Source organism: Papio anubis, chromosome 11 (assembly GCF_008728515.1).
Source record: "Papio anubis isolate 15944 chromosome 11, Panubis1.0, whole genome shotgun sequence".
Classification (NCBI taxonomy): Eukaryota; Metazoa; Chordata; class Mammalia; order Primates; family Cercopithecidae; genus Papio; species Papio anubis.
Window position 1 is genome coordinate 89217344 of NC_044986.1, and position 15927 is coordinate 89233270.

The window sequence follows — 15927 nt, forward strand, 5'->3', positions numbered from 1 at the left end:
ACTTTAAATATTAATATTTTTACAAGAACTATTAGAGACTATGGCTTTTCTGTGCATTTATGATAAATATTTGAGTTTGTTAAAGGTAAAACTTTTTCAAATATTCTTTCCCACACAAGTTTTTTTTTCTTTCCAATTATTGTAAAACTACAGGAAAGCAAAATTTGCCTTCATAAATTGAGTCAACATGTAAAATTTAGGAGACATGCAGAAATCTGGATTTCTTCTTAAAGGATTGAATCTGGTGTCTCTTGAGCCCATATGACTGTTTCGCATGCTAAGAAGACATTCCAGCTTTACACAAAGCATATGCTTCCAGTTTGCTACTGTGCCCACCTAGTTACATCACTTACTCAACTTACCTCTTTTGCCTTTGTAAATATTTCAGTCATCAATTCCTCTCTCATAGTATATGTTGGTAAAGATTTCAAGGTATTCAAGGCAGTTTATTGGTGTTTATAATATATGGTTTATATCTTACATTAATTCATTAATATTGGGGTTGACTTCTAGAATTTAGAAGATTTTTTTAAACAATGATTTTTCTGTATATAAACCATAAATAATAATCTTTTATTAGAATGCTTTTAAGCCTTTTCAGATTAATCATGGTTGTATTTGAATAAGTTATGCGCATTGCAGAAAATATTATATCCTTCTTCTCAGAATTGTCCCTTAAAATTCAAGTGATTTAGGGGCTTCTATTATGCTAATCCACATAGATGAGTTAGAACTTTCATGAATAAGCCATTTTATTCATATTTTTGATGTTTTGCCAAAAATTAAGTAGCAATTACAATAGAAACCAGAATACAAATGGATTGTTGCCTTTTAAGAAATAGATATGCATTAGGATCCTAGGATTGTCATTATAATTGATAATAAACTTTTATACTAATTTCTAATAGCTGAGATAAAATTTTATTGTCTTGTAACAGGAGAAACCCCATGGACCATTTAATAATAAGCAATCAAAGTTCATTTGAAGCCAATCTCTTTTAATTTAGAGTCACTTCCTTAGTGACTCATGTAGAGCAGGTGTGCTTGACATTGGCATCTGGGATCTTGGGATTATTGATAGAAGAGAATCAAGAGAGTTTGTATCACCCAGAGGAAACCTCCATTTTTCTTGGAAAGCTTACAAAACTGCATCCCTGAAATTCTAATTTGTCAAATGTTAATCTCTGCCACAAAAATACATTGTCAAATAAGGAATAGTCAAAGCTCAAGTCATTTATTGAATAATGGACATTTAATTCACAGTTTTATAATATTTCTTGAAAATAGATAATGGTAGAATCTGTTGAGGTATAGTGCTTCTGGTAAGGTAATTATTCTTTGGAATATAGTTTAAGAAACACTGCTTTAGAGGTAACAATTTAGATTACTAATTTAGTCAAAAACAAAGTATTTACTACTATGTCTTAGGGTTTAAGGATATAGAGATAAAAGATACAGCCCTTGCCCTCAAGAAGCTCTTGGTTTAGATGGGAAACCAGAGATAACCAGAGTTAATGTGGTGATGCAGAGGTTGAATGTTTACAAGGGAAGGTGCAGTGCATGGGAAAGCACAGAAAAGGGAGAAAGAAGGGACTGCTATTGACTTACTTTCTATTTTATGTGTTTAAGTTAATAGGATATTATGTAAAGTATTCAGTTCAGTTGAGAAATATGTAATTTCATGATTATAAATTGTTTTGATATTTTGCAGGCTAGCCTCACACCCCTTTTACTGGCCATAATGAAAAGAAGTGAGCGAATTGTGGAATTTTTGCTGACCAAAAATGCAAATGCAAATGCAGTTAATGAGTTTAAATGGTATGGTACTTCTTCTTCTTTTTTTTTTTTTTTTTATTAAAAAACACTTGACTAGTGTTCTAGATTAATAACACTCAAGTCAGAAATATTAAATTAATAACATTTAGTTAAAATTATTAGATTATAGTGAAAATATCAACACAAATTATCAGAAGAAAAGCGATAATTTGGACTGGTCAACATAAAGAACAGTATATAGTAGGACTTATCTTCTCTTATTATATCGACTGATTCTTATGTGTAATCTGATGTTTTTGGTTGCATTATCTTCTATTAATGAAAGTGGTTCTGTATTAGTTTTAAGAAGTGTGAACCTTTTCAGTTTATTTTATAATTCAATATTGAATTATTAACAGTTTTATAGTATTTTTCTAACTTCTCTTTTTTATACACTTTTTAAAACATGCAATATTTGCTGGGCATGGTAGCTGTCGCCTGTTATCCCAGCACTTTGGGAGGCCAAGGTGGTTGGATCACATGAGGCCAGGAGTTTGAGACCAGCTTAGCCAATATGGTGAAACCCCATCTCTAATAAAAACACAAAAATTAGCTGGGCATGGTGGCACATGCCTGTAGTCCCAGCTACTCAGGGGGCTGAGACACGAGAATCGCTTGACCCAAGAGGCAGAGTTTGCAGTGAGCTGAGATCATGCCACCACACTCCAGCCTGGGTAATAGAGTGAGATTCTATCTCAAAGAAAAAAAAGCAAAATTAAATAGAAATAGGAGTTTAAAACCATTTTGTCTTTAGGATGACTGTTTGCTTTAATAAAGTTGTTTTCTTTGAAGCATATTAATTTTAGGTTATCCCTATGTGACTGTTAATTACTGTCACCAGATACTGTGAATTTATTATTATTTTTCCTTTTTTATTCATAGTGTATTTTTATTTTTAATTTGTATGGGTAGAGGGAAGAAATACATCTTTAATTGGATTAACATTTTAGTTAATTAAGATAAGCCATAGGTGAGTAATAAAGAGAAAAGAGGCTTTTGATTCATACAAGACTGAGTTTAATTTCTAGCTTCCTCACTTGATAGGTGTGACCTTGCAAACATTACTTAATACCAAGTATGATTTTCTATATGAAAAAGAGAATAATAATATGTCCTTTAAGGATGATTGCATTGAAGTAACATTATGAATATCAACAGCATTTAATTCAGAGTCTCATACATTCTTATCAGCATCATTAACTAAACTTACCATGACTACTACTAATATCATTATTCCTAATATTGTTTTAAGCCTTCAGATTGCTCTCACTTGTCTAACTTCTAGCTGATTTTGAAGTACAAAATATTACATCAGACTAAGGAAGAAATAGATAATTTTTCACTTAAATATTTGCCTCTTTGAGATTAGTGAACAAAGCATAATTCCTTGCCCCTCAAAGGACTTTATGTTAGCCAATTCTAGTATGCCATATCCCAATGGGACATGAGTCTTTTTGCTCCTTCCTTTAAGATTTGGTGGTAATTTACAAGGATAAACACTTGAGCACTCAAGATATTTATGTTTGTTAGTTCATGTAAATGGTTAATTCTACACTGACAGGCACATATTAAATTGGTTCTGCTCGTAATAAGTTATTTCTTTGTTATTTTAGCACAACCCTTATGTCTGCCATATATGATGGATCATCAGAGATAGTTGGCATGCTTCTTCAGCAAAATGTTGACATCTTTGCTGAAGATATGTGTGGAATGACTGCAGAACATTATGCTGCTGCTTGTGGAGTTAATGTGTAAGTGTTTACATTTAAAAGCTAGGTGAGATTTTATAGTTTGCTCCAGGTAGTTTTTGAATGACAGTGACTTAATTCACTTTATCAGCCAGAAACTAGGCAAAAAGCCAGACTAGTTAGGAGTATTGGGTCCAGAATTCTTTATTTTAGGACTTTCAACAACTTTATCCCTAGGGATCCTAATGTTGACTGCTTGATTTGAAGTATAATCCCTATGCGCGGGATAAATACAGTGTCACAATTTTAATTTTTCTAATTAGTTATTTGGGTCTTGAAATGTCCACTTTAGCAGAAAACCTGATAGTGTCCCCTAGGGGCTGTCTTCCATATCTAAATACTTGAATTTTTAAAAAAAATCCAAAGGGTTCCTTAAGTCCAAGGAAGATATTCATTTTGTATAAGTCAGAAGGACTTGGGGGGACATGGCCATTCTCTTCATTTTGTTATTTCCATTGATTCTGTTGCTGCATCGTTGCCATTGAAATTGCGCCTGCAGTCTGGCAATGATCGACCTTTGTGACCAGGATGCCCTTACTAACACAGATCCCTCAGTTTTCATAGTGATCCGTATGTAGACTTCAAAGTTATTACAGGTTTTTTTTTTTACTTTTTTTAAAAAAAGTTATTTTTTTTTTTATTAATTACAAAGTTAATACACATACATATTCTCAGCCATTGTTTCCAAAGTACCAGCACTCCGCTCTGGCAGCTAGAACTTTTATCTTTAGCCACACACATAGTGAGCAAGTTGACCCTTCTCCTCCCACTCAAAACCTGATGTGAAACCCACATCTTAGCCTGGACTTGGCCTAGACCTTCATGGTAAGTTATCCTTTGAATGACTTTTTTCTATTTTCTCTAGCAAATATTAGTTGTGATAGTTTAAAACTGTAAGACAGGTTGAAATAATGTTACAGGAATAAATTAGAGATCCATTTTTATTTTGTTACCAGATCTATATCCCTGGCAATTTATATCCTGTGAGGCACCATTTTATAGGTAGTGGAAGGCCTCATCTTATTCTGTAAGATCCCATGTCATCTTTCCAAAGTTGTAGTCGGTTCCAACTTGTAGTTGTCCCCTCAAGTGATTCTTTTTTCCTAAAAGCAAAAATCTCCCATGCTACTTGCATCTCTATCTCGAGTTTTTAAAATATTTTCAAATTCTGCATTACCATGAAGCCATTCAATAGACTTCACTCTATCTCAAGTAAGTTAGTTAGATTTAACAGAGCTAAGCCTCATCCATCATTGATCAGTCTTCATGTGTAAAAGTTGGGATTTGTTCTGGCTTCAGTGGTACATATACTAAAATTGAAACAATGTCGAGAAGATCAGCATGGTCCCTGCACAAGGATGGCACACAAATCTGTGAAGTGTTGCATATTTCTTGCAGTCCCCAAAAGGACGTTTGACTACTTTCTAACTAGCTCCAAGGAAACGGTGTGAGTCAAAGCAAAATGCGTGACACCAAGTATTGCAGTTGTGATTTTCATACAAAAAATATTTATGTAAGGTGATGTATGAAATGAGATGTGGTGAGTAACACATAGGATCTTCTGTGCAAATATGTTGTAAGTAGGCATCTCAGAAATGAGAAAATAACAACTTGCATCTTCTTTGTGGAACTTACAAAAAACAAAGGTAGGGTTTTGTCTTCCACAGCAGCTGGAAATGAACATAGTGACTAAGCCTCATTTTAACAAAGATTTGTTAGTTCAGGTTTAAGGAGGTAGATAAAGAGTAGTAGTAGTCCAAGCCAGATGCTGACATCTATTAGTTTTCTGCCCTTGGTGTGACTGATGAGCTCAGTAATAGAGGATAATCAGGTTATCCAATTTGATGAATTAATACATTTATAAATAAATTTCATTACAAATTATAAAATAGCTTAGATGCCTTGAATTACAAGCCACAGAGACTAGAACATCTAATAACCAAAAGTAGGAATTAATAACAGAAAACTGCAACATTTGAACATTATAACCTATGAATAAACACTTTTTTAAAAAAATTAAATTTATTTTTTGTAGAGACATGGTCTCCCTTTGTTGCCCAGGCTGGTCTTGAACTTCTGGGCTCAAGCAATCCTCCTGTCTCAGTATCCCAAAGTGCTTGCATCACAGGCATGAGCCACTACACCAGGCCAACACATTGGGTTTTATTGGGAATTTTAAAATAGTTTCAGCAATAAGGTTCAAGAACAAGTTATTTCATTGCTTCATTATTTCTTTGAGCATTTTAAAAGTGTTTTATTGTTAAATCTTTGTGATAACCTAGTGAAATAAGGCTCTAAAATCCTCATTTTTAGAAGACATTGAGCCTAAGAGAAGCAGCTTGTTCAACAAAAAGTACCTATTGGTAACATGCTAGGACTTTTTCTGAGTTAGGGACATTTTCCATTAAGCCAAGCTAACTGTAGTTAATTTACTGAGTTATACTGCCCTCAATTCATGACTATTTCATCTTACTTTAATTCTTCTTTAATTAGAAACTTAATAAGTTCATAGAGCTTACAAACTTAAAGTCTATGGAATAAGTAATGTTCTGATGTTAGCTCTGATATTGTCTGAAATGCTCTAAGAACTTAATAAATTTAGTAAATGTTTTTTATATCAGCATTAAAATAGTAATTTTATTTATTACATTTTTATACATAGCATTCATCAACAACTTTTGAAATATATACGAAAATTATCTAAAAATCCTTGAAATACCAATCCAGGTAAGACTTCTGATAGTAAGCTACTCTTGGTGGTGCTACCATAAGATTATGGAAGTGTTGATCACGAAAAAGCAATTCAAAAAGCAATGTGTAAATAGCATGTGTTTACATATATACATATATGTGGGTATATGTGGGTATGTACATATATGTATATATAGCTTTGATTTAATTTTTTAGTTTATTATTCAGAGTTAGTTAAGAATTTAGTTGTAGGTAGTTTATAATCTCAAAAAATGTTATCTGAAAAAATATTTGTTTAATTATGGTCCCTAAAATCCTATATAATACTTTTGTATATATAACACAATTTTGTATATTGCATGATTCCTCAATTGTCATAACAACTTAAACATGTTATAAAATGTATAACCCTTTGTGTGATTGATGAGCTCAGTAATAGGGGATGATCAGGTTATCCAATTTAATGAATTAATATATTTATAAATAAATTTTATTACAAATTATAAATTAGTTTACATGCCCTGAATTACAAGCCACAAAGAATCGAACATCTAATAACGAAAAGTAGGAATTAATAACAGAAAACTGTAACATTTGAATATTATAACCTGCGGGAGTCTATCCTGCAGACCCCGGCTGCGTGACAGATGAGACGCATATCCAGACACCGATATTCAGTGAAAGAGCAGCAAGGGTTCTGAGCTGATTACAGACACCAAGGAAGGTGCTGTAAAGAGTCAGCAGCCACAGCCCTGGCAAGCTGGCCCTGTGGGCAAAGTTTTAATGACAAAGGCTTTGAGTCAACATACCTGTGGGTAATTAATCTGGTCGCCCCACCCCGGGAGAGCCATCCTGCTGGTGGGTGATCAAAGGGGAGTCTTAAAGCTGCATGAGTGGCCGGGCGCGGTGGCTCACGCCTGTAATCCCAGCACTTTGGGAGGCCGAAGCGGGCGGATCACGAGGTCAGATGATCAAGACCATCCTGGCTAATATGGTGAAACCCCGTCTTTACTAAAAGTACAAAAAATGAGCCAGGCTCTGTGGCGGGCGCCTGTAGTCACAGCTACTCCAGAGCTGAGGCAGGAGAATGGCGTGGACCCGGGAGGCGGAGCTTGCAGTGAGCTGAGATCGCGCCACTGCACTCCAGCCTGGAAGACAGAGTGAGACTCGGTCTCAAAAAAACAAAAACAAAACAAACAAACAAAAAAACGCATGAGTAAACAAGCTATTTAGATAAAACTACTCTACTTTCCTTTGTACCCACTTTAAGCTATTTACTCAAGGTAAAGATTAGACTGCTTTCAGCTATAACCCTATCTTGAGACTTTTACAAAACCTTCCGGCCTTCCAAGAAGATTTGTGTCTATGTCCTATGTCATCTTAAAATGTTTCCCACCAACCTGATGAACTCCTACAATAACCTATGAAGAAACATGGTTTTATTTATTTATTTATTTATTTACTGTAGAGACAGGGTCTTCTTATGTTGCCCTCAGGCTGGTATTGAACTTCTGGGCTCTATTTAATTTTTACAATAAATGGTTTGCATTTAGTAAATGAGAATTAATTACAGTTGAATCTTGAGCAATAAGAGTTAGGGTGCTGATCCTCCATGCAGCTGAAAATCTGCTTCATATGAAAATCTGTTTCTTATGACTCCACCAAAACTTTGCTAATAGTCCACTCTTGACCTGGAGCCTTATTGAAAGCATAAACAGTCAATTAACACATAGTTTCTATTTTATATGCACTGTATACTGTATTCTTACAATAAAGTGAGCTGGAGGAAAGAAACTGCTAGAAGGAGGAAAAAATATATTCACTATTAAGTGGAAGTGAATTAGTATACATGAAAGTCTTCATTCTTATTTGCCTTCACATTAGTAGTCTGATAAGGAGAAGGCAGAGGAGAGATTTGTCTTGCTATCTTGCAGTGGCAAAGGAAAAGAAAAATCTATTAGTGGGCTCCTAGAGTGAAAACCCTTATTCGAGGATCAACTGTGTGACATAGTGACTTGTGTCACTAAAAAAGTAACTATCTTTAGAATTTGGAATTTAATAATACTTTTCTGGCACCATAAACAAATGTCAACAAGAATTGCAAAACTTAGCCAGGGTACATCAGTACCAATAGGAGATTATCTTTCAACGACACCTACGGAGTGCAGAAGTCGGAAAAGCAATTCTTTATTGAGAAGTGCAGGATGTTACATAGTCTTGTACCAACAAGGTCTCACTATTATCAACTTCATTCCCTCTAAGTTGAAACCAAATAAGATATATTTACTTCATTAGAACAAGGTATGTTGTTCTATCTGCTGGATAATTAGTGTGTTAATAGCAATTTTGTTACAAGAAGTTACTCTGTTTCTAATAGCCAAAATATTATCATTATAAATATTCAAATAACACTAAACTCAAAAAGTTATAAAAAAATTACAAAAACTTTTCACAATAATGAAAATGCTACTGTGATATCTAAATGTGACACAATGCATTTTACAATATGAACTGTATGAGCACATCTTTAATTTATTACGTATTTATCAAAGGACCTCTATAAGTTAGATTTGGCAAGCTGCAGGAGACAAAGATGGACTACACATAGTTTGGGTCTTTACAGTGCTCATAATACAGTAGAGCTGTGCCTACCGAATTTCTGTATTTTTCCAACAGAATTTCCCTAAAAATGCTTTCCCCCCCCCCCCCATTTATCCACTTGTCCACTTAACAAATAAGTGTCAGGTATCTTTAAGGTACTAAGCATCTTCCTTGTTATTATCATTGTCATTTTTTATTTGCTTCTTTATTAAGGTACTAAGCATTTTTTCCTGTTATTGTCATCTTTTTTATTATTTATTACTTTATTTAGTGCTTACTCTGTGCCAGAACCCCTTTGAGAGCTTATAATTATTACTTATTATGTCATGTCATTACCATATTCAGCATGTGTCAGCCATTTTATATCCAAGGTGAAGAATTAAAGCTTTAAAAAATTTAGTAGTGTCCAGTCACAGTGGCTCACTCCTGTAATCCTAGCACTTTGGGAGGCCAAGGCAGATGGTTTGCTTGAACTCAGGAGTTTGAGACCAGCCTGACTAACATGGTGAAACCCATCTCTACTAAATATGAAAAATTAGCCGGGTGATGTGGCCTGTTCCTGTAATCCCAGCTACTTGGGAGGCTGAGGTAAGAGGGTCACTTGAGGTGGGAGAATTGTTTGAATTGCATTGAGCTGAGATCACGCCACTGCACTCTAGCCTGGGTAACAGAGCAAGACTCCATCAAAAAAAAAAAAAAAAAAGAGAGAGAAAAGAAAAGTTTGGTAATATTTAAGGAAAGCATACAGAATGAGTGAAGTTTGCCAGGTGAAGAGTCAGGAGGATGATATTTAGCAGAAAGAAAATTTAACCAGATTGCATGTTTGGCAGAAGGAACACCTGCAGGAACAACTGATGAGGCTGCACCCTTGGCGGAAAGAACTCCTGACATGGCTGAAAGCTTGGTGGAAAGACCACCTGATGAGGCTGCACCCTTGGTGGAGGGAACATCTGACAAAATTCAATGTCTGGGAAAAGCGACATCTGGAAAGTTTGAACAGTCCTCAGAAGAAACACCTAGGAAAATTATGAGGCCTACAAAAGAAACATCTGAGAAATCTGAATGGCCAGCAAAAGAAAGACCTAGGAAGATCACATGGGAGGAAAAAGAAACATCTGTAAAGACTGAATGCGTGGCAGGAGTAACACCTAATAAAACTGAAGATTTGGAAAAAGGAGCATCTAAGATGATCACATGTCCTACAAAAGAAACATCTATAAAAGCGAGTACAAATGGTAAGATGCTTTAGTGAACTTTGTAGGGTTTATTGTCACTTCAGGTTCCCTAGTGAAAAAAGCGTGATATGGGAGTTGTTGGGAATGACTTGAATATGTAAATAAGGCAAACTTAGGCAACATTTTTTGATAGTATAGAAATAAGTAGATCTTATTCTGTAGGCCCTGGAAAAATTCTCACAATACTTCTGATTGTAAATACTAGATGAATTAACTAACAATGGCTAAAACCATAGGAACTAAAGTTCTTTTGGTGGTTCAGGGACATCATAGGATCCCATTTTTATTGATTGACTGATTGATTGATTGATTGATTGATTTTGAGATGGAGTCTCACACTGTTGCCTGGGCTGGAGTGCAATGGCGCGAGCGATCTCGGCTCACTGCAACCTCTGTCTCCTGGGTTCATGCAATTCTCCTGCCTCAGCCTCCCAAGTAGCTGGCATTGCAGGCGCCCACCACCATACCTGGCTAATTTTTTGTATTTTTAGTAGAGACAGGGTTTCACTATATTGGCCAAACTCGAACTCCTGACCTCGTAGATATCCCCTCCTTGGCCTCCAAAAGTGCTGGGAATTCAGGTGTAAGCTACCGTGCCCAGCCAGGATCCCACTTTTGGTAGGCTAATTAACAACAGCTCCAATCATCATGCTCTCTCAAGACAATATTTAAAGGCTAGAAGGGCTGCTTTTGTTCACATGTTTCTTTTAAATAGGGAGAAAACTTGGAAACTTGCAGTAATCTTCCTGTAACCTTTTTGTTGGCTGGATTATACCATATGCCATTTCTAAGCCAGTCACTAGGAAAGCAAATGTAATTACTGTGATTAGTTTAGAATAATGGTTTCTCTTTTTGAGATGGAATGGGGTAATGGAATAACAAATATCTAAATAAACTTGTGTCTCTACAGCAAGAAAGAATAAATAATGACTATGCATAGGAAGCCAGCAATGTTTTCTGCAGGGATTCATTGGAAAAGTTTGAGCAGGGGAGTCACAAGATTAGATCTGAGTATCAGGGCATTTTGGTCATGGTATAACGCAGGGATTGGCAAACTTTTCCTGTAAAGTGCCAAATAGGAAATATGTTAGACCACCAGGTGTGGTGGCACGTGCCTGTAATCCCAGCTACTTGGGAGGCTGAGGCAGGAGAATCGCTGGAACCAAGGAGGCGGAGGCTGCAGTGAGCTGAGATCGCACCGCTGCACTGCAGCCTGGGTGACAGAGCAGCACTCCATCTGAAAAAAAAAAAAAAAAAGAAACTAAGTATGTTAGGCCAGGTGGTCTCTATTACAGCTATTGAACTCTGCATTGTAGGGTGAAAGCAGTCATACATAATGTGTGAGCAAATAGGCATGATTGTACTCCAATAAAACATTGTATAAAATACCATTTGGTAAGCTGAATTTGGTCGGTGGCATATAGTTTGCTGGTCCTTCATATAGAAGATAATTACATAAAAGGATTTAAAAACAAAGTAAGCTTTTGTAGTAGTTCATGCTATAGTCTTTTTTTTTTTTTTTTTTTGTCACCAATCTGTGGCCTAGTATCAATCTATGATGAAAGTTTGACCCATCCAGGTTAAAGCTCAATTTACATATTTAAACCTGTAGGTCTTTCTTTGCCGTTATTTTATTTTGATTTGTTTTGCTAAATATTTTTAAACTTCAAAAATAACAATAGTAATTGGTAGGGTTTCTTTTTCACTGTGAAAGCCATCAGATAAGGGGCCATGTCTAAGTAGGAAATATAAATATAAAATAATAAGTTTGCATTTCCAGTGGCACTGGAAAGATAAAGCAAAGGCAGAAAAGAGATACAGTTAATAAAGTTTAGTTATTATTGAGTTTAAAAAGCTATGGGACAGAGAAAATCTCAGGTCATAAGTTTACAGATTGTGAATAAGCATTTACAATGCTCATGGGGAAGGAGTAGAAAATTGTCAAGTCAGGGCTGGGCGCGGTGGCTCAGGCCTGTAATCCCAGCACTTTGGGAGGCCAAGGTGGGCAGATCACGAGGTCAGGAGATCGAGACCATCCTGGCTAACGCAGTGAAACTCCATCTCTACTAAAAATACAAAAAATTAGCTGGGTGTCGTGGCGGACGCCTGTTGTTTCAGCTACTTGGGAGGCTGAGGCAGGAGAATGGCATAAACCCAGGAGATGGAGAGTGCAGTGCACTGAGATCTCACCAGTGCACTCCAGCCTGGGCAACAGAGCAAGACTCCATCTCAGAAAAAGAGAAAGAAAGAAAATTGTCAGGTCAGTAGAGAAGTGCAAACAGTCATGGGACAGACCAACAGTTTTCTTTACATGATGAGTTTAATGAAACACTCATGTGTGATACTTTCAGTAGGTAATTGGATTATAGGTATTTCTAGCTGGAGATAGAACTCTGGTTGGAGATGTAGGCTTAGAATAATTTTATTATAATTATTAGGCAAAGCCATAGATTTCAATGAACTTATCCATGATGCAGAAGATGTAGAATAAGAAGAAAGTCATTGACAAAACCTTGGGATTATCAACATTTCGCAGAGTCAAAAGACTTGGTCAAGGAGATTGAGCAGTGGCTAAAGAAAAGTATGAGAGGAGTCAGAGAAAGTGATGTTGCAAATTACTTTTAAATGTGAGAATTTCAAGGAGTAAGTTTACTGAAAAGTCAATTGAATTTAACTTACAAATTCTTCAGTGGTAATCTGTTCAAAAGAATTATTTTAGAGTTTTTTTTAAATTTATTTTTTATTATTATTATACTCTAAGTTCTAGGGTACATGTGCATACGTGCAGGTTTGTTACATATGTATACTTGTGCCATGTTGCTGTGCTGCACCCATCAACTCGTCAGCACCCATCAACTCGTCATTTACATCAGGTATAACTCCCAATGCAATCCCTCCCCCCTCCCCCCTCCCCATGATAGGCCCCAGTGTGTGATGTTCCCCTTCCCGAGTCCAAGTGATCTCATTGTTCAGTTCCTACCTATGAGTGAGAACATGCGGTGTTTGGTTTTCTGTTCTTGTGATAGTTTGCTAAGAATGATGGTTTCCAGCTGCATCCATGTCCCTACAAAGGACACAAACTCATCCTTTTTTATGGCTGCTTAGTATTCCATGGTGTATATGTGCCACATTTTTTTAATCCAGTCTGTCACTGATGGACATTTGGGTTGATTCCAAGTCTTTGCTATTGTGAATAGTGCCGCAATAAACATACGTGTGCATGTGTCTTTATAACAGCATGATTTATAATCCTTTGGGTATATACCCAGTAATGGGATGGCTGGGTCATATGGTACATCTAGTTCTAGATCCTTGAGGAATCGCCATACTGTTTTCCATAATGGTTGAACTAGTTTTTAAGTATACTGTTGATATGGTTGATATTTCTGGTATCCAATAAAAAAATCTCCCAAGATCCCACCTAACTTTTTGTAATTAAAGCAGCCAACATAGCCAGGGTCTGGAAAATTGTCTAGACTGCTAAATACACATTCCAATATTTTTCTAGAGTTGTCAAAACCTAAGGGTAAAGTGTGAGGAAAAGTGTTGTCTTTTTTATCTGCTTCTTGTGGAGAGTGGAGATCTGTGTTGTGTCTGTCTCTCACACAAACATAAACACACACACACAAATAAGTATAGTAATTCACCCTTATCCATGTGAGGTATTTTCTAAGACACCCGGTGAATGTCTGAAACTGTGGATAGTATGAAACCCTATATATACATGTTTTTTTAATATATGCATATTTATGATAGTTTAATTTATAAATTTGGCACAGTAAGATATTAACAATAACTCATGATAAAATAAAACAATAACAATACATTGTAATCAAAGTTAGGTGAAAATGGTCTCTCAAAATGTCTTATCTTGTACTCACCCTTCTTTTTCGTGTGACGACTGTGAGATGACATAATGCCTATATGATGAGATGAAGTCAGGTGAATGAGGTATGAGTTGTCATGTGGTGTTAGATTATTATTAATTTCTGGCTATCTGACGACATATCAGAAGGTAGATCATCTGCTTCATTTGACGGTGGATCATTGAGCCATGATAATGTTGATGGTTGGGATTCAGGAACAGATCATTTTGATGACTAATGGGCAAATAGCATACACAAAGGAATGATTCATGACCTGGGTGAGATGAAACAGGATGTCTTAATATTTCATCATACTCCTTAGAATGACACATTATTTAGAACTTATGACTTGCATATTTCTGGAATTCCCCATTTAATATTTTTGGACTATGGTTGACCATGAGTAACTGAAATCACAGAAATCAAAACCATGTCTATTATATTGTGAAACATATGTTTGGTCTTCAACATTGTTTTCTGGCATACAACTCATAAAATGTTTAGAATCTCCAAAGATGTCTTTGTATGCTAACAATTGAGTGATGGCTGGCAGTCTCTAGGTAGCTTCAGGATAGGAGATGGTCACAAGAAAGAACAAGACATGATGTGTTAGGACTTTCAGCCCCACCCCTCAACCTCCTAGGAGGTGAAGGTTAGGTCAATTACCAATGGCCACAGATTTTTTTCATTCATGCCTATATAATAAAGCTTTCTTTAGAATCCAGAATGACTGGGAACAGAGACCTTCCAGATAGCTGAACATATGGAAGTGTTTGGAGACTGATGTGCCCTGGGAGGGCATGGAAGCTCCATTCCCCTTTCCTATAACTCGCTCTATGCATCTCTTCATGTGTCTCCTTTGTGATACCCTTTATAATAAACTGGTAAATGTGTTTCCCTTAGTCTTTGGGAAACTCTAGCATGTCAAACCCAAAGAGGGAGTTGTGAGAACCCCACCTTGAAACCAGATGGTTAGATGCTTCAGAAACCCAGATTTGCAACTGATGTGGGAGGGTAGTCTTGTGAGACTGAGCCCTCAGCCTGTGGGATCTGACACTATTTCTAGATAGTGTTGGAATTAAATACAGGACAACTTGCTGGTTTCTGTTACAGAATTGGTTGGTTATTTGTTGGTGGAGAAAATCCTCCACAAATTTGGTCACAGAAGTCTTCTGTTTTGATGATTGTGGTGTGAGAGCAGAGGTAAATCATGTTGTGTGTGTTTCTACACATAGAGCAGATAAAGAGAGACTACTGTGTACTCTTTTCTAACTGCTCCTAGTTCATTTTTCTAGAAATTACACTTTCTGAGGTTGACACTGTCCACTTATACTAATTCTGCTAATAATACAATTTTCTGGGAGTCTTGTAGGATTCTCTTTGGATTATGTTTATTGTACACTGTAGTTCATTTGTAGAGATCAAATTGTGATAAATTCTATTTTTCCTTGCATTTGAGAACTACAAAGGAGGGGAAAAAGCATTCTTAATGCATTAATTTCCTAAAAATAGTATACTTAATAATTTTACCATAGCTCAATGTATGGTCCCAAAGGAATCCTTTATATCAGATCATCTGAGTCTTTGTAACAAAGTGTTGGAGTATTATGCTTTTTTAAACAAGATCTAGATCATACACGAAAATGTGCACGATTCTTTTAAGTTGAAGTCTCGCAACGTCTCCCAGGCTGCTTTCAGACTCCTGGACTCCTCAGGTGATCCTCCTGCCTCACCTTCCCAAGTAGCTGGGATTAAAGGCATGTGCCATCATGCCCTCTTAGGTTTTTAATATTCTGTGTTTTCTATTTATATTTGTTGATTTAATGTATTTTACTTTTTTTCTTTAATAGTGGATATGAGTTCTGTAGAGCCTAAAATCAGGTAAGACTTTGCAGTTTTTTAAAAACTTTTATGCTAACTCAGAAAATATAGAGAAAAAAAATCACTATCTCCTGAGTATTCTACTCCAGG

The 15927-nt window shown here is 36.1% G+C and overlaps 1 protein-coding gene and 1 non-coding gene across 2 annotated transcripts in view; both read left to right on the plus strand.

Moving 5' to 3' along the window:
* Nucleotides 1-15927, plus strand: part of LOC100998409 (ankyrin repeat domain-containing protein 30A-like) — an 86851-nt gene that overhangs the window by 5616 nt on the left and 65308 nt on the right. Inside the window, 5 exon segments of the mRNA XM_031652378.1 lie at nt 1712-1818; nt 3429-3566; nt 6226-6290; nt 9686-10090; nt 15807-15837. Of these exon segments, the coding sequence (XP_031508238.1) occupies nt 1712-1818; nt 3429-3566; nt 6226-6290; nt 9686-10090; nt 15807-15837 (746 nt within the window).
* Nucleotides 4850-4956, plus strand: LOC116269657. Its single transcript, XR_004177264.1, has one exon. It is a non-coding gene; the product is annotated as a U6 spliceosomal RNA (small nuclear RNA).